This window comes from Hesperophylax consimilis, chromosome 20, assembly GCF_061612785.1.
Source record: "Hesperophylax consimilis isolate HC1 chromosome 20, BYU_Hcon_1.0, whole genome shotgun sequence".
In the NCBI taxonomy this organism is placed as follows: domain Eukaryota; kingdom Metazoa; phylum Arthropoda; class Insecta; order Trichoptera; family Limnephilidae; genus Hesperophylax; species Hesperophylax consimilis.
Window position 1 is genome coordinate 5,635,220 of NC_142855.1, and position 22,434 is coordinate 5,657,653.

Genomic DNA, 22,434 nt, shown 5'->3' on the forward strand with positions numbered 1-22,434 from the left:
CTGAAATGAACAGACTATACAATCAGAGAATTGGGACGTATTTCTTGCTAGGTATGTATTTCAACAACTCATTTAAAAAAAGGCAAAAAAAATCTTTTTTTTTTTTTTTTTTTTTTATGTGACACCTCACAAGAGCGTCCGTGCCTGTGCAGTGCACAGACAGGGGAACTATGTCACCACCCGGTTGGGCAGCGTTGTGAGGCGGAGTAAGGTAGGGGCTGTAGGAAGGGATTTGTTAATGCGGGCCTTGAAGAGGCTCGGATTATAGGAGGGAGGAAAAACAGATGCCGGTAGCTCGTTCCACATACGAGCCGACTTACATAAAAACGAGTCGTAAAAACGGCCCGTTCTCATGAAGCCAACGTCAACCGTGAACAGGTGTTCAGTTCGTGTCCGTCGAGTTTCGCGCACGTGCACCGGTGCATCAAGAATCAATGCTGCTAGCTCCTTGGAGCAGGCTCCATTGAAATACCTGTAGAACAGACACAGCATGCCTACATTGCGTCTATGCGTTAGAGAAGGCAATCGGTCTGTTAAAAACGGATTGTCAATCAGACGGATCGCTCTTCTTTGCACAGATTCAAGCAGGTTTATCAAGTATTTTGGGGCACCAGCCCAAAGGTGGCTCCCAAATTCAATAGTTGGGCGGACTTGAGACTTGTACAGGGTCAGCAGCTGGTCACTGTTGAAGAATCTCCTAGCCCTGTACAAGACGCCCAACTTTTTGGAGGCCTGATTTACTCGGGCTTCTATGGATCCCCGATACTTGAGCTGGTCTGATATATTAACTCCAAGCATTTCAATGGAGTCTTTATTGGGGAGAGTGCTCCCATCAAATTGCACCAGACAGTAATTGATCTCCCTCTTTGCCGAAATCAGACACGCTTGGGTTTTTGAGACGTTGAAACTGACCAAGTTGGCCTTACCCCAGGCACGAACCATCTCTAGATGGTGGTCAATTTTTCGCTTCAAAACTTCCCGAGCTGTTCGGACATCATAGGTGGAAGGGGGCCTGTCAAAAAGATAACCCTCGTGAACGGTGCTGTCATCAGCGTAGCAGTGAATTGGTGCACATTCAACGAGATCGTTGATGTGAAATAAAAACAGCGTCGGAGACAGCACAGATCCTTGTGGCACCCCCGCATTGATTTGGTGCGGTGAAGAAGAAGAGCCGTCAACCACGGTTTGAATTGTTCTTCCCCTCAGAAAGTCCGCAATCCAACTATGCAGGGTTGGGTGGATCCCATACGATGGTAACTTCCCGATAAGCGCCCGGTGCCAGACTCTGTCAAAGGCTTTGGAGATATCCAACCCAACGGTTTGGGTTTCACCAAAACGTTCCATGTACCGCCCCCAAATATGCGTTACATATCCGAGTAGATCGCCACACGATCGGTTTCGACGAAATCCATATTGCCGATCGCTTAGGATATTGTTATTCTCGAGATATGTGAGCAATTTGTTGTTAACCACCCTTTCTAATACCTTCGAGAGTATGGAAGTGATGGCTATGGGGCGGTAGTTAGAAGGGTCGGAACGGTCCCCCTTTTTTGGGATTGGGTGGACGATTGCCTTTTTCCAAAGATCTGGCACCTTTCCACCTTTGAGAGAGAGCCTAAATAATTTCGCGAGCACTGGAGTCATTTCTGCAGAGCACCTCTTGAGGACCAAGGCAGGTATTCCGTCCGGCCCACTGGCTTTGTCGACTTTCAGCTCGTTCAAGACTCGGAGAACCTCTCTGTTCCGGATCTTCGGTTCCTCCATTTGAAAACCGCAGTGCGGAATGGAAGGGGGAGTCTCTCCGTTATCTTGAAGAGTTGAGTTTTCCGCGAAAATTTTGCCTAATAATTCAGCCTTCTCGCGGGCCGAGTTAGCCAGCCGACCATCAGGCTTGGTCAGAGGTGGGAAAGTGGTTCTGCAGAAATTTCTTTCGATCGAGCTAGCGAGTGACCAGAAAGCACGGCTACCAGTGGGGCAGTCAGCCAGCTTTTTCGCAATTCTCTGGTCGTGATCGCTCTTAGCTCTATTTAGAACTCTCTTACAATCCCTTGCCCGTTTTCGGTATTCCGAAAGGTTATTCATGAGGCTAATCTTCCGGAGTGCATTAAAAGCCGTATTTTTGAGTCTGGCAGCTTCAGCACAGCGATGGTCAAACCACGGTTTTGTGCCCGCTCCAGAGGATTTGACGGAGAAGGGAATGTAGCAATCCATTGCTGATGTGATTACTTCTCCTACCTCGCGTGCACAAATTGGTGGGTCCTCGGAGCTAAAGCATACAGTACTCCAAGGAAAGGCGCCGAAGAAAGACCGCATGCCATCCCATTTTGCTGCCCTGTAGTGCCATACCTTCCTCTTTACATGTTTGTCGGGTTGACGGTTCATGGAGGATGGGACAGAGGTGGTAATCAGGCAGTGGTCAGAGGATCCTAAGGGCGCTGTCACCTCCACTCTGTACCCGAGTGGCTCACTAGTGAGAAACAAATCGAGTAGGTTGGCTCGATGTGATGGGATGTCTGGTATTCTGGTTGGAGATTCTACGAGTTGGCTTAGTCCATGGATAAGAGCAAAGGATTCCGCTGATCTATCGGCAGAGTTTGTTGGGCCCGAGAACTTCAGCCATTGTTCATTATGAACATTGAAGTCCCCCAGGATTACAAACTCAGCCGATGGGTAACGGGGCAAGAGAATATCTACAGTGTCACTCAAGTATTTAAACAACTCAACAGTGTCTGAAATCATAATTTAGTAGTTATATGTACCTATTATAATGGGTGTTTTGTTTCAATCAGGCGATTCTGGATATACACTCGAGCCTTATCTGATGACACCAATATTGAATGCAGTCGAGGGGAGTGCCCAATACAGATACACAAAGGCGCACTGTGAGGCGAGATGTTCCGTAGAACGCCTATTTGGGGCATGGAAGGCTATATTCTGTTGCCTCAGGAAAGACAGAGTTCTCCATTATGAGCCCGATGCTGCTGGTCAAATAATTATTACTTGTGCTATACTATACAACATGATGAAGCACTATAAGTCAGTTTCCTTGTTGAACTATATGCATTTAAAAAAGTAAGGCAACAGTACAAAATATTAATAAATTGTTCTCTATTTTCAGATTAACAGACGATTATAATGATAATGTAGAGTTAAGAGAGGTTGAGCTGCTGCACCAGCCTGAAGATGTCAGCAGGGTTGTTGCAGCCCGCAGAGTGAGAGACGAACTAGTGCGAAAGTACTTCTCCCACGAATGATAATATATTAAACAAGGAAACTGACTTATAGTGCTTCATCATGTTCAAACATTGTATCGTATGTACCTACACTGTAAAAACAATTCACGCCTCACAGAGACATTGCAAGAGTTTGAAGAAATGCTACTAATCAAATATACATATATGCAAAGCGCTGCATGCAATATTTCTCAAAAAGAACTTCAATAGTACTTTAAAACATTGTATTGTATGTACCAACACTGTAAAAACAATTCACGCCTCACAGAAACATTGCAAGAGTTTGAAGAAATGCTACTAATCAAATATACATGTATGCAAAGCGCTGCATGCAATATTTCACAAAAAGAACTTCAATAGTAGTTTAAAACATTGTATTGTATGTACCTACATTGAAAAAACAATTCACGCCTCACAGAGACGTTGCGAGAGTTTGAAGAACTGCTACTAATCAAGTACATATTCATATATGCAAAGCGCTGCATGCAATATTTCACAAAAAGAACTTCAATAGTACTTTAAAACATTGTATTGTATGTACCTACATTGTAAAAACAATTCACGCCTCACAGAGACGTTGCAAGAGTTTGAAGAACTGCTACTAATCAAGTACATATTCATATATGCAAAGCGCTGCATGCAATATTTCACAAAAAGAACTTCAATAGTACTTTAAAACATTGTATTGTATGTACCTACATTGTAAAAACAATTCACGCCTCACAGAGACGTTGCAAGAGTTTGAAGAACTGCTACTAATCAAGTACATATTCATATATGCAAAGCGCTGCATGCAATATTTCACAAAAAGAACTTCAATAGTACTTTAAAACATTGTATTGTATGTACCTACATTGTAAAAACAATTCACGCCTCACAGAGACATTGCAAGAGTTTGAAGAAATGCTTCTAATCAAATATACATATATGCAAAGCGCTGCATGCAATATTTCACAAAAAGAACTTCAATAGTACTTTAAAACATTGTATTGTATGTACCTACATTGAAAAAACAATTCACGCCTCACAGAGACGTTGCGAGAGTTTGAAGAACTGCTACTAATCAAGTACATATTCATATATGCAAAGCGCTGCATGCAATATTTCACAAAAAGAACTTCAATAGTACTTTAAAACATTGTATTGTATGTACCTACATTGGAACAAAAAGGAACAAAAAGGAACAGGAAATACCTCAAAAATGTCAGCAAATCGATCCATTGAACTCTGAAATGATAAATAACAACTCATTAATTTAATTTAAATAACAATAGGTAGTCGACATACTAAAAGGAAGATTATAAATTAATTTATTCATTTTGAATTTCTCGCCAAGCTGGATTTTACATGTTTATTAATTTTTTTTAACACAAAGAATATCTAAACAAACAGAACAATAAAAACTCCACCGCGCAAAATGGAAAAATAGTACATTGGGAATAGTACAATAAATAAATGAAATAAGTCAAAGCTGGGCATTTTATTTTGTTCTACTAAGATTTAATTCTAATTTAAAAGTACAGTGCCACACTTATAAGTTGGCGGTGGCCTAAACATGAATTGACGCTATTTCTTTATATTTTAATCTGGCAACTTACACGTGTAGCGCTGTATTTGGGAGTTATTCGAAGAGAAATAGGAAATACCTTAAAAATATTGGAGAAATTATTAATAGCTCCCACAAGCTCCTTGGATGATTTGTTGCTAGCCTCCTGCGCCATCACCATCCGAACCCCCACATCTGGCTTGTCAGTTAGCTTCCTCTTCTTGCTCGGGCGAGAAGGGGAAGCTAACTGCGCCGTCTGGAAATCTGTGGGCCCTTCTCCAACTTCATCGGAATACTGTAAAACACACAAATAATTTTCATTGATAATGAAAGATCAACTAAATTTTGACAGAATATATTATATTAACATTTTAAGACATTAGTGACCTCAACATCCTGCATTATGAGTTCAGGTCCCTCTCCTATACAGCTTTCTGGAAGTCCGCTGCCCTCAGAACTGGCTCTGCCGATGATGTTGATGACCTTCTGTGTCAGGTCAGTTAACACCGGTATCTCGGCAGTGTTTCCAGTCGTGAGGGCAGCTCGCTTGGCGAGAGAGAGAGATCAAGTGTCTCGATGATAGATTATATTAGAAGGTCAGCAAAGTTTGCTGCAACCAGTTTGTATAGGTAGGTACAAATACTCACTGTTTTCCACTGCTCGGCTGACTTAGCAGGACCCAATTCTGCCAGTTGTTCCGCCAAATTCCGAACCCCGAGGTCCCACAAACCTTCCAGCGGCGAACTCCGAATGGTCAGCCATATAGCTGGTTAGCAAATCCATTTGACTGGTCGTCGACCTTACTCTCTTCCTGAAATCATAATATCAGCATTTTGAATATCTTAAAATACTGCGTATGATTGAAATATTAGTAAAAATAACTTCAAAATTTTGACACAATAGAATGTAAGTATATGTCTTTGATAATAATGGAAATTCTTTCACATAAAAAGATAAATAAATAACTTACCCAGCTACCATTGCTTGCGACATCGTAAAATATTAAAACAAACACGGCGGTTAAAATGGTCACGCTTGAAATCTGACGTTTGACGTCTATTCAATTCATAGACAATTCCGTCCCAGTATTGCCAGCGTATATCGATTTGTATTTATTGCCTTATCGATGTCGTTAGAGTTATCAATAGCATTCTCATGCTAGGGAAGTCGTTATAAAATGGTCGGTAGATACGCTTAGCAATCCGATATCGTTAAGTTCGATCGATTCTCATGCTAAGGCCGAAGTGTCAAGGCTGTCTACAGGGTAAATCACACCGGCTGCCCTTTATGAACTCTGAGACAAAAGCTGTTAAAACATGTGAACTGTTACATGCCGATGTTTGCGGGCCGATGGAGGCAGTATCTGTCGGCGGGGCGAGGTACCTACTTCTTGATTTTAAAAGATGATTACTCTTGCTATATGTACTGGACGGGAGACCGCACAAGACTGTAGATTTTGGGCGCCGGTTCCAAGCCGTGTCTTCAACCGATGAAAATGCTCCTATACGGCCGATGATGATGATAGTAGTACAAATTTATGAACAATCTGCCTCCCGCACCTAGTGCTCGGTGATTGTTGGGCACTGGGAGTGCTTTCGTCTCTGCTCGCTTCTGGTGTTGGCGGTTTTCCTGAGCAGGGCCGGCTGGTCTTGATGAGGTAACACCAGAAGGTTATGGAGCAGAAGACTCGGCGAGGTGAGGCAGTTGGTGGGCAGGAGTCACTTGTTGATAATAAAACGCTTGTTTTGGTGGTAAAGATGAACTGATTTAATATTTTTTGTGTTGCCGCTTATATGCAATAAGCTTGACTCGCAGCCGACATTGTGCTGTCAGCCAAAAGGTGGTGGGGATTATATCCGCGCCAGTAATGCGTTTATATGCCCCCGCAAAATGTAGCATATTCATTTTGCCGGTGGTATAGCCGAAGGCAGACGCTTAATTTTGGGAGTTTGCAAAGATTTTGCAAGCTCGCCCGAATAACAATTACATAGTTTAATTACATAGCAGTTATAAGAATGTGTACCTTGATAACTAGATTTTTAGTTATTTTTTTTATTTTTTTAGCCAAGATACGACAGAAAATAAGAAAAGTTTGTAAATAGTTAGTATTTTTCTTAGGTTCCCCGTAACATAGCGCTCAGAAAGAGAAAAGATTCACTATGCTACGAGGTTCCTAGATTTTTGTACAAGCGAAAAAGGTAAAAATAATTGTACAAAAATGGTTATACAAATATGTCAAAAACAGCATTTTTAATATCTTCTCAGTGGTAGCACATAGCAAATAGTGTTTATTTAACTACCGCCGAGGAGATGTACAAGTAAAAAATAGGCATTTGCAACATTTAATAAATTTATATTTCTTAGTAAATTGTACATAGGAAAAATTTGGACATCGTTCCGCTCGGCAGAGGTAGGTGCGCGATGCGGTACCGATGCCTTTCGGAGTCAAAGTTTTCAGGCCGCTTTGGCCGAAACTGGGACAAAATGAGCAGTGGCGGGGAGTGAGGATTTCTTCAGTGGCGTGGGGTAGACACATTTTATAAATGTAAAACATATTTTGATAAAAATAAATAATGTGGTCAACAACGTCCGTTACACTATAGAACTGTATATTTTATTAAAAAGAAGGACGAAGTGATTAATTGTATTAAAGATTTTCTAAACAATGCTGAAAATGTCACGTGTAACAAAATAATCACTTTTAGAAGTGACAACGGCTTAGAATTCATTAATAAAGCTGTGTCAACTTTGTTCTCAAACCGGGGTATAGTATACCAAACTTCTGTACCATATACGCCACAACAGAATGGCAAGGAACGGGAAATAAGAACCTTAACAGAAGCAGCAAGGTCAATGCTGTGTGCCAAGAACCTTAAAAAAAAATTATGGGCAGAAGCAGTCAACACTGCAGCCTATGTTCTCAACAGAACCAGTAGAAGTAATGAACCAGGAAAAACACCCTATGAATTATGGACAGACAAACATTTTGATCTCAGTAACCTACATATCTTTGGTACGCCCGTACCTGTTCATATTCCAAAAGAAAAACGAAGAAAATGGGATTCTAAAGGAGAAAATGGAATCATGGTAGGGTACGGAGAAAATGTGAAAGGGTATAGAATTTTTTACCCTGATAAAAATGATGTTCTTATAAAGAGGGATGTCATTTTTCTGGAACCTGTTATTGGGAAATGTAATAGCTTAAACCTAGAGTCTGTAACAGAAGAATACAACGATGAAACCGATAATAACCAGCAAGAGTTAGTAGAAGATGTTGTGAGTGATCCAAACATTACAAATCAGATGTCAGATGATGAGCAACACAGCTTATATGAACCTAAAGAAACAAGTGATGAAGATAGTGATAGTACATTACAGCCAGCTTCTCCTTGTCAAACCAAACGTGTCAGAAAGGCGCCACAATTCTATACTTGCCAAAATGTGTACACTGCAGAGACAGAACCAGGCACCTATAAAGAAGCTATGCAGAGGAGTGATGCCTGTCAGTGGGAAGAAGCTATAAAACAAGAACTGGATACTCTGAAAGAAAATAATACTTCGACAGTTTGCGCTGTACCTGAAAAACAAAACATTATAAGTAGTAATTGGGTATTCAAAATAAAGAAAATTGATAATATTATTCAATATAAAGCAAGATTGGTTGCCAGAGGTTTTGAACAGAATGATACAAAAGATTTATATGAAATTTACTCACCTGTTGCCAAATTGTCAACAATTAGATTATTTGTTTCAGTTGCTACAAAATTAAAACTATCAATACATCAGATGGATGTGACTGGGGCTTTTTTATATGGGGATATAAAGGAAATTGTGTTTATTAAATTACCGGAAGGGGCATATAATGGTTGTGATAATATTGAAAAACTAAATAAATCATTGTATGGGATAAAAACATCCCATAAATATTGGAATGAAAAATTTAACCATGTAATAAGTAAAGCAGGCATGTAAAGTCAAAGAATGGTCCTTGTTTGTTTACTAAATGTAATGGAGAAAACCAAACTTATGTCTTACTGTACGTCAATGACCTCTTGATGTTTAGTAATAATGAACAGGAATTAAGTGATCTTAAATTAAAATTACACAATGCGTTTAAGATGAAAGATTTGGGACTGTTTTCAAATTTTCTTGGTATCAGTGTTAAACAGAATTTGAAAGATGGTGTAACTGAATTATGTCAAAGATCTTATTTAGAAAATGTATTAAAAAGATTTAACATGGAAAATTGCAAACCCATGTATACCCCTATTGATCAAAATTTTAATGTAAAAATCTTAGAATCCAAAGAAGTCTGACAAGGATATTGAAAATACTTGTAGGAAAATTATTGGAAGTGTAATGTATGCGGTCTCAGGCACTACCTTTGTGTAGCTGTATCTATATTAATTAGGTACCAAAATAATGCAAGTGATGTTTTGTTGACTCATTTAAAAAGAATTTTAAGATATATAAAATATACTCTAGATTAGTCTAGATTATAAGCTGATTTTCAAATGTAAGGATGATGGGCTTGTTGGGCATTGTGATGCAGATTAGGGTGGTGACACACGAGATAGAAAGTCTACCACTGGCTACTGTTTCAAGTTCTCCAATTGTATTATATCGTGGTGTTCTAAGAAACAGTGTTCCGTAAGCTTATCATCAACCGAGGCAGAGTATGTTGCAGTCAGTATGGCGGCTAGTGAATCTTGTTGGCTGTCAAGTTTATTGAAAGACTTTAATAACATAAAGGTTTGTCCTGTACCTATATATTGTGATAACCAGTCTGCCATAATGGTTGCAAATACTGATAATAATAACCGGTCAGCAACGTAAGCAGATATACACGATAAAATAACGATAGCAGTCAAGTACAATAAGCGTGTTTACACGTCAACGCGTGTGTTTCCACAAAAATCGTCATAACTCCGTTATTCTTCTAGTGACATCCCTAAAACAAAAAGGAGAATATTCGTATTGAATGAAGCTTCACATCTCTATTCAAAGTTATCCATAGAAACCCGTAAAAAGACCTACACAGTGGAAGCAAATTTTACCCGCCAAATCGTAAAACGACGCCAAGAAAGCCGTTTGACGTGCCGACCCGCCTCGCAAGTTTAATTATTTTTTTAAAAATATATTTTGTATGAAATGGTCAAAAAGTGAAGTGACAGAATTGTTTATTGTACATTTGTACGATGAAATAAGTGTTTTTTTTTTTACATTATCCGTGATTTTAGTATCGTTTTTACATAAAACATTACAGGTGAGTCATTTTTACAATTTTTTCATGTTTCCATTCTAAATTTAAATATTTACAAATGTTAATATTTATTTATGATACAACAATTTGAAAGCCTATTTTGTAACTTTTCTAAAACAGTTTTTACTATTCGGCTCCGTTCAGTAATGTTTCATTTATAGAGCTTTGATTGTGAGGCGGTAATAACACAACGTTTTCGTGAAATTGACATTTCGATAAAGACATTTTAGCTTCAAGTTCGCGAAAAGTCGGAGGGGTTAAAAGACTAAAACATATTGATATACATTATCATTTTGTCAAAGATTTAATTAAGGAATGTAAAATATGTTTAGTGTATGTTAAGACTGAGGATCAAATAGTTGATATGTTTACTAAGTCATTAAACAAAAACCTATTGTTTAAATTTGTTACTCAATGTGGCCTAATGTAAAATCTCTCAGTTATAACATAGGTAGTTAAAAGTTATAGATATAGATAATGTAAGAATGTGTTACATTGAGCGGGGGTGTTAAAACATGCAATGTCATACATTATTTTCTGTAATAATAATGTTAGTTTAAAAGTTGGCAACATGTTGTGTGTGGCAACCCATTTGGTTTTCTTTTATCTTTTTTTTTTATTTTTATATTAACTCCACACAGAAGGCCCGTAAGAAAATAATTTCCCTCAGGGCCTATGTCATCTTTGGGGATGCTGTGTGGAGGGTCTTTTTGTGGAGAGGAAGGAGTGAACATGGGTCTTGAAGAGTCCCATATTGTAGGAGGGAGGAAACACAGAGGCCGGCAGTTCGTTCCACAGCCGAGCTGTTGAACTTAAGAACGAATCGTAGAAGCGACCCGTTATCATGTGACAAGTGTCAACCGTGTACAAATGTTGGGCACGCGTTTGGCGTGTATCCCGACTACGCACCGGTGCCAAATGGGATCAATGACGCTAGTTCCTCAGAGCATCTTCCATTGTAATACCGATAGAACAAGGACAGCATACCTACCTGACGCCTGTGCTCTGAAGATTGCAGTCCGTTTGTTTAGATTGGGGAATCTATCAAACGGACCGCCCGTTTTTTCACAGAGTCAAGGGTTTTTTTCAGATATTTAGGGGCTCCGGACCAGAGATGGCTGCCAAATTCGACAGTAGGGCGCACTTGCGATTTGTATAGGGTCAGCAGTTGTGTACTATTAAAGTATCTGCGGGCCCTGTACAGTACGCCCAGCTTCTGAGAGGCCAGCTTTACTCTGGCTTCGATGGAGCCCCCATACCTGAGCTGGTCACTTATAGTTACACCAAGCATATCAATGGAAGGCCTGTTCGGAAGATTGCTTCCGTTGAAGGAGACTAGATTATCATTTAGATCCCTTTTAGACGTAATCAGACAGGATTGGGTCATTGAAACATTAAATTCGACGAGATTATTTTTACCCCAGGAGGAAATACTCTCGAGATAACCGTTCATTCTCTGCTTCAAAGCCCTCCGAGCCGCTGGAGTTTGTGTGCCCTTTGGAGGCTTGTCAAACAAAAAGCTATCATGAACTGTACTGTCATCCGCGTAACAATGAATCGGTGCACATGTCAAAAGGTCATTGATGTGCAACAAAAACAAAGTCGGAGACAGAACCGATCCCTGTGGGACGCCAGCATTTATAGAGTGTGAGGATGAGGTGAAACCGTCAGCAACTGCCTGAATCGACCTATCCCTTAAAAAGTCAGCAATCCACGTACACAGGGATGCGGGAAGTCTGTAAGAAGGCAATTTGTTGACAAGTCCTCGGTGCCAGACCCGGTCAAAGGCCTTGGATATGTCTAGTGCGACCGTTTGGGTCTCACCGTGACGTTCCAGGCACCGCCCCCAAACATGCGACACATACGCGAGAAGATCACCGCACGAGCGGTCCCGCCGGAATCCGTATTGACGGTCGTTGATAATTTTGTTCTTCTCGAGGTATGTGAGCAGTTTGTCGTTGATCACACGTTCCATCACTTTGGACAGAACTGATGTGATCGCTATGGGGCGGTAGTTGGCCGGGTTGGAGCGGTCACCTTTCTTGGGAATAGGGTGAATGACCGCTTTTTTCCAACCAGAGGGCACAGTGCCACACTTCAGGGACATTTTGAAGAGCTTTGTCAAAACTGGAACTATTTCCGCAGCACACCTCTGCAATACCAGGGCAGGTATTCCATCAGGTCCACTAGCTTTGTTAACATCGAGCCCCCGTATAACGTGGAGTACATCCCGATGCCGGATCCTCAGCTTTTTCATATAGAAGCCGCAGTGAGGAACCGACGGCGGAACAGCACTTCCGTCATCGAAGGTCGAGTTTTCCGCAAACATTTTTTTTATTTATTTATTTATTTAGCCCAGAGGGCTTTTACAATTACAGCTATTTGTTGGTTTACATGATGTGTTTAGGAGTATTGTTGAAATAAATGTTTTAAATGATCCACAAAACTTGCCAAGTTGGTATTGAATATGTCAACATCACCCAAGTAATGATTTCCCTTGGTGTGAAGTCGTTGTATCGGAGAGTGGGCAATGTAGTTACGCTTATGTGTGCTGCTGTAGAATATTGTATTTTGTCGTGTTGTTACTGTGGGTGTATGTATGTTTATAAGTTGCAGGAGTTCACAACAGTCGAATTTAGAGTTAAGTATTTTGAATAAGAACGTTAAATCGTTTATTTTACGTCTATCTTCTAATGTATGTATTTTTAGAGTATTTAATAAGAAATTGTATTTTAAGTCTTCGACAGGGATATTTAATTTAAAATTTATAAAACGTAGAATTTTTTTTTCGTATTCGCTCAATGTTGTTAATGTGAATTGTATAAGATGGAGACCAAACTACTGAGTTATATTCAATTAGACTTCTTACTAGAGATACGTATAATAGTTTAATGGCTTGCAAAGAATTAAAGTTTTTAGTTGTTCCTAATACGAAGCCTAGTGTTTTCATACCTTTGTTCACAATTTGATGGATATGATTGGTGAAACATAGTTTTTCGTCCAAAATAATTCTAAGATCTCTCATTTCCGTGACTCTTTCTAAAGCTATGTTATTGATGGAATATTCGAATAAAACAGGATTTTTGTTTCTGAAGAAAGTCAAGGTTTTGCACTTTACTACATTTAAAAATAAATTATTTTGAACGCACCAATCTCTAAACTTACTAATATTTGACTGTAGTATATGGCAATGATTTATATCAGTTATTTTCTTGTATAGTTTGACGTCATCTGCAAAGAGCAATACCTCGACATCGTTGAAGCAATTGGTTATATCATTGATGAAAATGAGGAACAAAACCGGGCCAAGGTGACTACCTTGCGGTAGGCCACTGGTAGCCCGGAAAGCTTTCGACATCCAAGATTTTATTTTAACGAACAGTTTACGATTTGACAAATAGCTACTAAACCATTTTAGCATGTTATCCCTTATTCCTAGAGCAAATAGTTTTTGGATTAGTAGTTTATGGGATACTTTGTCGAATGCCTTCGAAAAGTCTGTATATATACAGTCGACTTGTTTATTTTCTGCAAATGATTGTATTTTCCTAATAAGTTAGCCTTTTCGGTGGCGGTGTTTGCTAGTGAGCCGTCAGGTCTGGTAAGAGGTGGCAAACTGGGTTTGCAAAAATTCCGACCTATTGAGCCCGCAAGGGACCAGAATGCTCTGCTGCCATGCGGGCAGGCAGCCAGCTTTTTGCTGATCTGCAGGTCGTGTTCGAATGTTGACCTATTAATGATTCTCTTGCATTCCTTTGCCGATTTGTTGTATGCTGATCTGCTTTCGGGCGTTCGAGATGTGTTGTAGGCTCGGTAAGCCGCGTTTTTTCGTAGAACTGCTTCGGAGCATTGTCGACTGAACCACGGCTTTGAGCCCACACCAGTTTCTTTAGTAGTCGATTGTATGAAGCCATCCATCGCCGATTTGATGACTTCACCAATATGAGGGGTGGGTAGGAATCTGGGGTTCAGGCTGTCCAGGAGTGATGAGCGTTTGGTTCCAGCCTACCCACTGCGGTGCTAGGCAATAGGCTGGGAGAGTCCGGCTGGAGAGGGCATCCAATGCGCCCCAAACGCTGCTGCTGGGTCCCCTCCGGTCACGAACCGGCACAACAGCAGTGGCGGGGTTTTTTCACTCGCTGATGGGGCAGCCCACCCTTAGTCGTGAGCTTGAGGGTCGGGCCCCTGTACTATCGAGCGGCCCGGACAGCGGTAACCGGTTGTAAAGGGTCTCCCTCAACCAGCATCTCCCAACCGGCCCGCCACGCAGAAGGTGGGCCGACGCACCCGCCACCAAGACCTGGGCAAACCTTAACCCATGAACCCGGGCACCCCTGCTAAGTCACCAAACGTAGCGAACCACTTGGGGTGACCTGTGGCAGAGGTGTTGGTCATCCAATAAATGGTTCCCAGGGCGGCGGTACCCATTCCCACCTACCAAAAAAAATCTATGCTCTGTACACTGCTGTCATCTTTCTTGTAATAGGTACATCGTCAATAAAACCAGTTAGGAAAAGTGTTATATTTTAATTTAATAAACACAGAAGATTACAACACTGTGATTATGTTTTCTTTTATTATTTTAATAATTAGATTTTTTCGAAGATCATTAAATTTGAAACTTTAAACTCTTCATTAACAATGCATCGAAAATTGGGTGTATTGTTAATCTCGTAATTTTTTATAATTAGACTTTGCACAATTTCATCAGGAAGCAGATTTATTTTGTATGCAGCTCCCCAGCTGACTCTACAGCGTATTGGAGATTTGATTGTACTATAGCTTGGCAGATTGACGTTATATGTTCCAATGACAGATGTGTCAAACTTTCAAAAAGAAATCAACTAATTTTGTTCGCATAACAGCACTTTATTGAATGGATTTTTCTTGTTGTGAGGGAATAATTCGACATATCAAACATTTTATTTTTAAAATAATTTTTTAGGCTGGTGATGGGTTATACTTCGAATGAGAATTATATTGTCTATGGTTTCGCCTTTTTTTTGATTCGTCTATGCTCGTTCGTGGAGTGTAAATTAATCAATGATATAAAACACCCATAGTGGACTAGATCGCCAATCACCCTACCTCCCATATAGCAGCGCCCGTAGTGATTTGAAGAGCCGATCCGCCATCTTGAAAAGGTCAGCCAGCGTGATTTCTGTACAATGGAGAATTGGTTTATCAAGTTTAATTAAATATTTAGTATTGGAGACCTGTTGTCAAGCGGACCACCATGTTGCCGGCAAAGCTGGACCACATAAATAAACCAATCACTAGATTGATAACTCCGAGCTTTTGTAGGGGGAAATTTTGTCCACTATTTTTTAACCGATGACGTCATTACAGCCTTTGATTTCATAGACAAGGTAGCCGAAACAATAAAAAAAAGGCGCGGCCATAGACAATATGATCTTTCCTAGGTGCCTACCTAGGAAAGATCATATTGCCATTCATCAGCCTAAAATACTAATTTAAAAATAAATGTTAACAAATTCTCTCAGGACGACAAGGTTCCAACTCACAAAGTGCGGTCCTGCAAAAATGAGCTATAAGGTATCTTTCCTTACGGCACATTTTCTCAGGACGGCGCTTTGTAAGTTGAAAATCTGTCGTCCCGAGGCCGTCGTAAAAATAGCTTCAAATTACCTACTTGAAATTTGAATTCCTTTACTTTAAAAGGAAAAACATTTTCAAACAATTATTGTACTTTTCTACGACAGCATTGAATGTTAACATTTCTCTGTTTATCAGAAAAATGAAAAACTTTGTTACATGTGAAGTATTTTTATTTTATTTCACTAATATGACAGAAACAAGAAACACAAATAAATTTATAAGCACAAAACACATTTTAAATGTAAACCAAGTCTGCGACTGAATCTTTTTGTTGTATTAAACATTCATTTGAGTCGCTAATATTGTTCTAAATGATAAAATATTTCAATTTGAGGTTTTAGTCATAAAGTTATTCAAAAAATAATATGAATACAGCATTCATGAGCACAAAACATTTTATTTATTTATTTATTTATAGAATACATGATAATACAATAATACATTTTCTTACATGTGATACATGATTATCAAACAAGAAACTATAAATATTCTTACACAAGGGAGCATCGTTTTTTCGTGTGGCGACTGAATTACTACCGCTGGGTCCTACAGGAACACTTGAATCTGAAAAAAAAAATCTTTTAGATCGAGGAAAGGAATTAAAAGATCTGCATAATGGATGAAGACATTTTCGAATATTTTCAAGTAACATAGAACAGATGTTTACCTTCATAATCTTCCTTAATCCTTTTGTAAGAAGGATTCATATCTCGCAAGACGTAATATGGTCTTTGGTGACATCACACGGTCCTGTAATGTAGGGTCCTGGCGGAACATGATTTGCACCTGTATTTTCGTCACAACGGGTCCGATATTGTCGTAAATCCGGATAACTACCAATGCCGGGAAGATTTAAAGTCGGCAGTGCGGAACTTCGAAATGATCCATTCGGTTTTTTGTTTCTGATGGAGAAATGGCAGCCACAAACGAATATAGGTTAAGATACGAATTCGATTCTGCCGATTCTACAGGCCCATTCGCCGAACCTGCGCTCCTCAAAGCTTCCGTGTTTTGGATATTTATGTCGAGTCGATTGTCTGTCAGTACAGCCCTTCACTCAACACGGCTTGATAACTTTACCTTCAGACATTTTCACATAACAAACAACTCAAAACAACAATATGAACTGTCAACTGTCAAGATGGCGTCACATTCACATCCGTCACATGGTTTCAGGCATTTCCGGGGAGGTGTAATGTAGCCTCTCTTTCTGTTACACGGGTCTTATGCTAGAGAGAGTGAGAGATCAAACCACGACGGCTTTTCATTGGTCGGGCTGTAGCGACGTCATCAAAAACCAAAAAAAGTATCGGAGTTATACCCCCCTGCTGGACCAGATGTAGCCGCAAACATCGGAGTCGGTCAAGAAGCGCCTAGTGCCTAGGTGCTGGCCGCAAAGCCGCCTTTGATTTTATTCAAAGGATTTCAATTGTCTGCTCTGAACAAGTCTTTATGAAGCAAATGTAGGTCTATGTGCAAATTCACTTTTTTAATATAATCAGGTTCCAATTGCTTAGGTAATATTGCCCACAATTTTTTATCTACATTGATTTGTTTATATTTATAAGATATATATGTACTGTTTTGTGTTATTTACATTAATTTTAGGCAAAGACTAATATATAGGCCTACCGGTATTCCAATATTTAATGTGAGCGGTAACTTATGTTTGCCTAAGAAAATCACTCACTATCAATTATTACAATACATCTGTAAATCCTTCAGCAAATATTTACCTTGATTTATTTACGTTACCAGTCTTAAGCCTGTAACTATATGACTATGACTAGGCCTTTGTCTTATTTATTTATTTATTTATTTACACATATACGGCACAACACGTGCCATTAACATAATTGACATACTTATAATAGTACAACAACATGAAGAATAACAGTATAAATGTTAGTAAAATTTAAGAAAATAGGTAAAAAGTAAGGTAATAAGTAGTGTATAAAAACTATAATGTATAAAAGTAAATTGTAAAGTGAATAGTTTAAAATATAAAGTATTAAAGTACAAACCATAATTTATTAGGAAAAAGTAAAAATAAAAATAAAAATTTAAAGATTGAAATAAAACAATAAAATGTACCAATAAGATACCTATCTCAAGGTACCGACAATGATTTAAATATAAAAAGTAATAAATCCAGGATTATGTTAACCGATATGATAAATTTTACAAGTACTTATGATTTCAAGTGCATTAATAGTTTTAGAAGTACTGGTAGGCATATTATGTTTACATGATGTATTTACGTGGTACTAGCAAACAAATTTAGTTTAACGCATCTTTTGTATGAAGACAGATTACCGGCAGCGTGATCAATATTAGCATATTCATTGCCTAAAATATGCAAGCGATTTATGGTTGAGTTTTGTTCTGCGTTCGTCATAGTATTGTCACAGTGGAAAGGTGTTTTGAGTCGAGTCGGTCTACTAGGTACATGGTAATTTATTAATGAGACCAATTCAGGGGAGTCAAACCAGTTATTGTTTATTTTAAATAAAAAAATAAGATCATTGAGTATTCTTCTATCTTTTAACGATAAGAGTCTCATTTTTTGTAATAAAGATTCAAGGTTTATGTCAACCGCGGGAATACCTAATTTGAAATTAATTGATCTGAGAAATTTGCGTTGGATTCTTTCAATGGAGTTTGCATGGCTTTTGTAGAAAGGGTTCCATATGGGGGAATTGTATTCTAAATGACTCCTAACCAGAGTTGTATATAGTATTTTAAATGTTTGGATATTTTTAAAATCTTTACAAATTCTTACAATGAAGCCCAGAATTTTCATTGCTTTACCCGTTATTATATCAATGTGATTGGTAAATAGTAGTTTAGAGTCGAAGGTTATTCCAAGGTCCCTTATTACAGGTACTGACAATAAACTGTGATTGTTAAAAGAGTAACTATATTTGATAGGGTTTTTAATTCTAAAGAAACTCATGATTTGACATTTTTTATGTTAAGTGTAAGTTTGTTAATGGTACACCATTCTACGAATTTTATAAAATTGGATTGGAGGGACAAGCAGTCGTATATATTTTTTATGATTTTATATATTTTCATGTCATCAGCAAATAATAATATGTTAACATCAGTGAATATGGAAGTGACATCGTTTATGAATAGTATAAACAATATTGGACCAAGGTGCGAACCCTGAGGCACACCACTAGTGGCTTCAAATTCGTAAGATAAGTGTTCTTTAATACAGACAGTTAGTACACGTTTTGATAAATAATTCTTAATCCAACATAATAAATTACCACTTATTCCTAATTTAGACAATTTATTTATAAGAATTTTAATGCAAACCTTATCAAAGGCTTTACTAAAATCCGTGTAAATTGAATCAACTTGTTCTCTATTAGCAAGAGCACCAGAGATAAAATGTTAATACAGTGTAAGGTTAGTTAAGGTAGATCGTCCAGAGATAAAACCATGTTGAAATGATGAGATATTAAATTTTATGCAAGAACATATTTTTTGGAGAATTAACTTTTCAAAAAATTTTGGTATTGACGATTGTATGCATATTGGTCTGTAATTTTCAACTAAAGACTTGTCTCCGCTTTTAAATATAGGAGTGAGAAAGCTATTTTTCCATATTTGTGGGAACTTGCCTGTTAAAAGTGATTGATTAAATAGTAGGTACAGAGGGTAAGAGACACTACTCCCACAGTTTTTTAGAAATACGGGGGGAATTTTATCTGGCCCTGAGCACGATTTAGGTTCCAGTAGTTTGATACATGCTGCAATTTCTTTAATCTCAATATGTATCTGAGATAGTTGTAAATTTATATCGGACTCAAAGTTTGGAATGTCTTCATCAGGGATATCTGTTTCATATACATCCTTAAAAAAATCTGCAAACAAATTGACAATATCTTTGATTTTACAGGAAGTTTTCAGTTTATAGTGCATAGTTTCAGGTATGCCAAGGTTGTTGTTATTTTGAGCTTTACAATAGTTGAAAAAATGTTTTACATTGTTACCAATCGAAAATTCCACATTCTTAATGTAATTATTATAACAAATGTTTGATAATTTATTACAATCTTTTCGCAGCTTGCTGAAAATTATAAAATCAGAAAGATTTGTTGTTTCTTTGTAAATTTTATGCGCTTTTTTCTTCTCAATTACTATGTTAATGAGGTCCTTGCTAAACCAGCGAGGGAAATTTGAAGATAGTTTATAACTAATTGGGACAAAGTTTTCTATGGTTTTATATAGATGATCGTAAAAGGCTTTAATATTCTCATCGAGATTACCTCCTTCTAGTATAGACCAGTCAGTGTTATATAGATAATCGCGTATTGCAACATAATTGGCTTTATTAAAGTTAGGATATTGTGTCTGGTTTTTAATTTGGCATTTTATAGGGTTACATAATACAGTAATATCTAAAGGTGGGTGATGAGAATCAGGGGGAAGAACTGAATCGAGTGACTTTTCAACCGCAGTTGACAAGTCGGTACAAAGAACAAGATCTAGTAATCTATTATTGTCATTTTTTACATTGTTTAATTGAACTAGGTTAAGGAAATCACATAATTCAACTATTTCTTTTTCTGTGTCAGTTAAGCTAGAGTTTTGAGATAATGTAGAATTGTCGCGGGTACCCCAGTTGATTTTTGGTAAATTGTAATCACCGATGATAGTGATTTTACTATTTGGAAATTTAAACGACAGTTGTTCAATATCCTCGAAATGACTTTTGTATACACTTATATCTGATGATGGCGGAATATAAACACTGCCTATGATATTTTTTTGATTTTTGCCGTTTAGTAAAATGTAAACTTGCTCCACATTAGAATTTTTGGTTTTCAGAAGTTTTGAAGGATGTATTTTGTTGACAGCTATCATGACGCCACCGCCTCTAGATTTAGCGCTGGTTTGTTGACTTCTGTCAGACCGGTAAATATGATGGTGGGGTAGACCAAGCTCAGCAGAGTTGATGGATGGTTCCAGCCAGGTTTCCGTAAGAATGAGGATGTCATGTGGCAGTGTTGGGGCATGTATTTTAAAGTCCTTAAGTTTAGTTTTCATGCCTCTGACATTTTGGTAATAGCACTTCAGTTTGTTTACATTGTGTCGTTTTTTGGAAGGGTTGTAACAATAGTTGGTTTGGAGTTTATGTACTTTATGGTAAGGTTTGGTTCGCCATTCTCTTGACGGAACAATAACTGCTTTCTAAGCTCCACCAATTGATTCCTTTGGAGGATGGTTAAGTCATTACTTGCTTTGATTCCGTCTTTAAATTTGGTGCTATTACGTAGGAGAGTTCTCGGTGCGATATTGTTTGTAAATTCCAATTTAATTGGACGATTTTTGTTGGCAATTTTCTTGGCACCCAGTCGGAATACTTTGACGTTGATTAGATCTAATGACGGGTCGATAGCTTTTATAGCCGAAGAAACTTTGTCTCTATCTTCCGTAATGATGACTGCCTTTTCATCAGACAAGCTCTCGGGAACGTTATATAATATGACGTTGTTAGGTCTGATGGCCCTATCTTCCATTTCGGTGACAATATCACCCATATTAATGTCAATCGGGTTGATCCTGCTGAGTTGCGTATTATTTTTCATTGAATTTAATTCTCCTTGCATTACTCCAAAATCGACTACCAATTCTGCAATCGTAGCCATAAGTTCGGTTGTTTTTGGTATTATTTTTACGATATTTTCCTTAGAGAATTTATTGCTAGGCTCATGAACGATTGAGATCAATCCACTGATTATCGCATTTACTTTGGTAATGTAATTGTAATTGTAACAATACTAAGTGTCACAGTCAACACGTAAATTTTTGCTCCACACAAATTAATAATTATATTAAAATTAAGAGCTTAAAGTAGTGTTTTTCACCCACGAGTACTTTACCATAATCAAAAATTAACATTGTGTACCAACAGTTGCAGCTGCCTAACCGGTAATTCTTTATTATTAATTAAAATTTCAACTGTCACTGGATTCCATTAGACACACACATACAAAGCCGATTAGAAGGAAGAATACTAATACAATCAAAGTTTCGAAGAGTACAAGTGAAACGCCCACCCACTTCTCGCCATAGACAACGCATGAACAGGGTTGTCACTGCATCTTATATAAATTATTAATATACAAAATCCAATTGCAAGATGAGTACCACTGATGCACTATCATATATCAACAAGGCTAAGGAGGAAATTAGTGCTTTATATAGTAATATTACTGATCCGGCACTTAAACTAACTAAAGATCAGATGACTAAATTACTAAACAAACTTTCCAACCTCTCTGGCACCATGCTGGATGTTGGTGTTAAAGTTGGAATTCTCGAGGGACAGGTTAAGTCATATGAACATATGGTCTCCTCAAAATTGATAGAATCAACCTCACAACATGAATCTTCATATTTACCAAATTTAACAATGTGCGAAGCTGCTGACGAGCTCGAGGAGAGGAAAAAACGTTCGAAAAACATTATTATTTTCAACTTTCCTGAAAGCTTGGCCTGCTCTCAAATTGACAAAATTACAGATGACACGACAAAAATATCAAATACACTAACGGCCATAAACTCAACCATCACCAAGGCCAACATCACAACCTTTCGTCTGGGGATAAAAAAAACGGACAAACCCAGACCTCTAAAAGTGATGCTTGACAATCCCACCCAAGCCATTGATATTTTGCGAAAAAAAAATAGCATAACAGAGTACCCTGGCATTAAAATTTATTCCGACCAAACTCCAGCCCAAAGAAATTATC

General features: G+C 38.2%; 1 protein-coding gene across 1 annotated transcript; it reads right to left on the reverse strand.

The window, feature by feature from the left end:
• Window positions 1-4,227: 4,227 nt before the first annotated feature.
• On the reverse strand, window positions 4,228-21,219 carry LOC149413969 (uncharacterized). The gene is made up of 4 exons (XM_089643947.1): window positions 21,043-21,219; window positions 5,167-5,325; window positions 4,880-5,074; window positions 4,228-4,460 (listed from the first exon to the last, which is right to left on the reverse strand). The coding sequence occupies exons 1-4, from the start codon at window positions 21,217-21,219 to the stop codon at window positions 4,353-4,355; spliced, it is 639 nt and encodes a 212-aa protein (XP_089500073.1). The 3' UTR covers window positions 4,228-4,352.
• Between the last annotated feature and the right edge of the window lie 1,215 nt (window positions 21,220-22,434).

Coding starts and splice junctions, on each gene's coding strand:
- LOC149413969 (XM_089643947.1), bottom strand. CDS start 21,219: ATGGGTGATATTGTCACCGAAATGGAAGATAGGGCCATCAGACCTAAC. Junction 5,326..21,042: donor TAGATCTAATCAACGTCAAA/GTATTCCGACTG, acceptor TCTCTCGCCAAG/CGAGCTGCCCTCACGACTGG. Junction 5,075..5,166: donor TCATAATGCAGGATGTTGAG/GTCACTAATGTC, acceptor TGTGTTTTACAG/TATTCCGATGAAGTTGGAGA.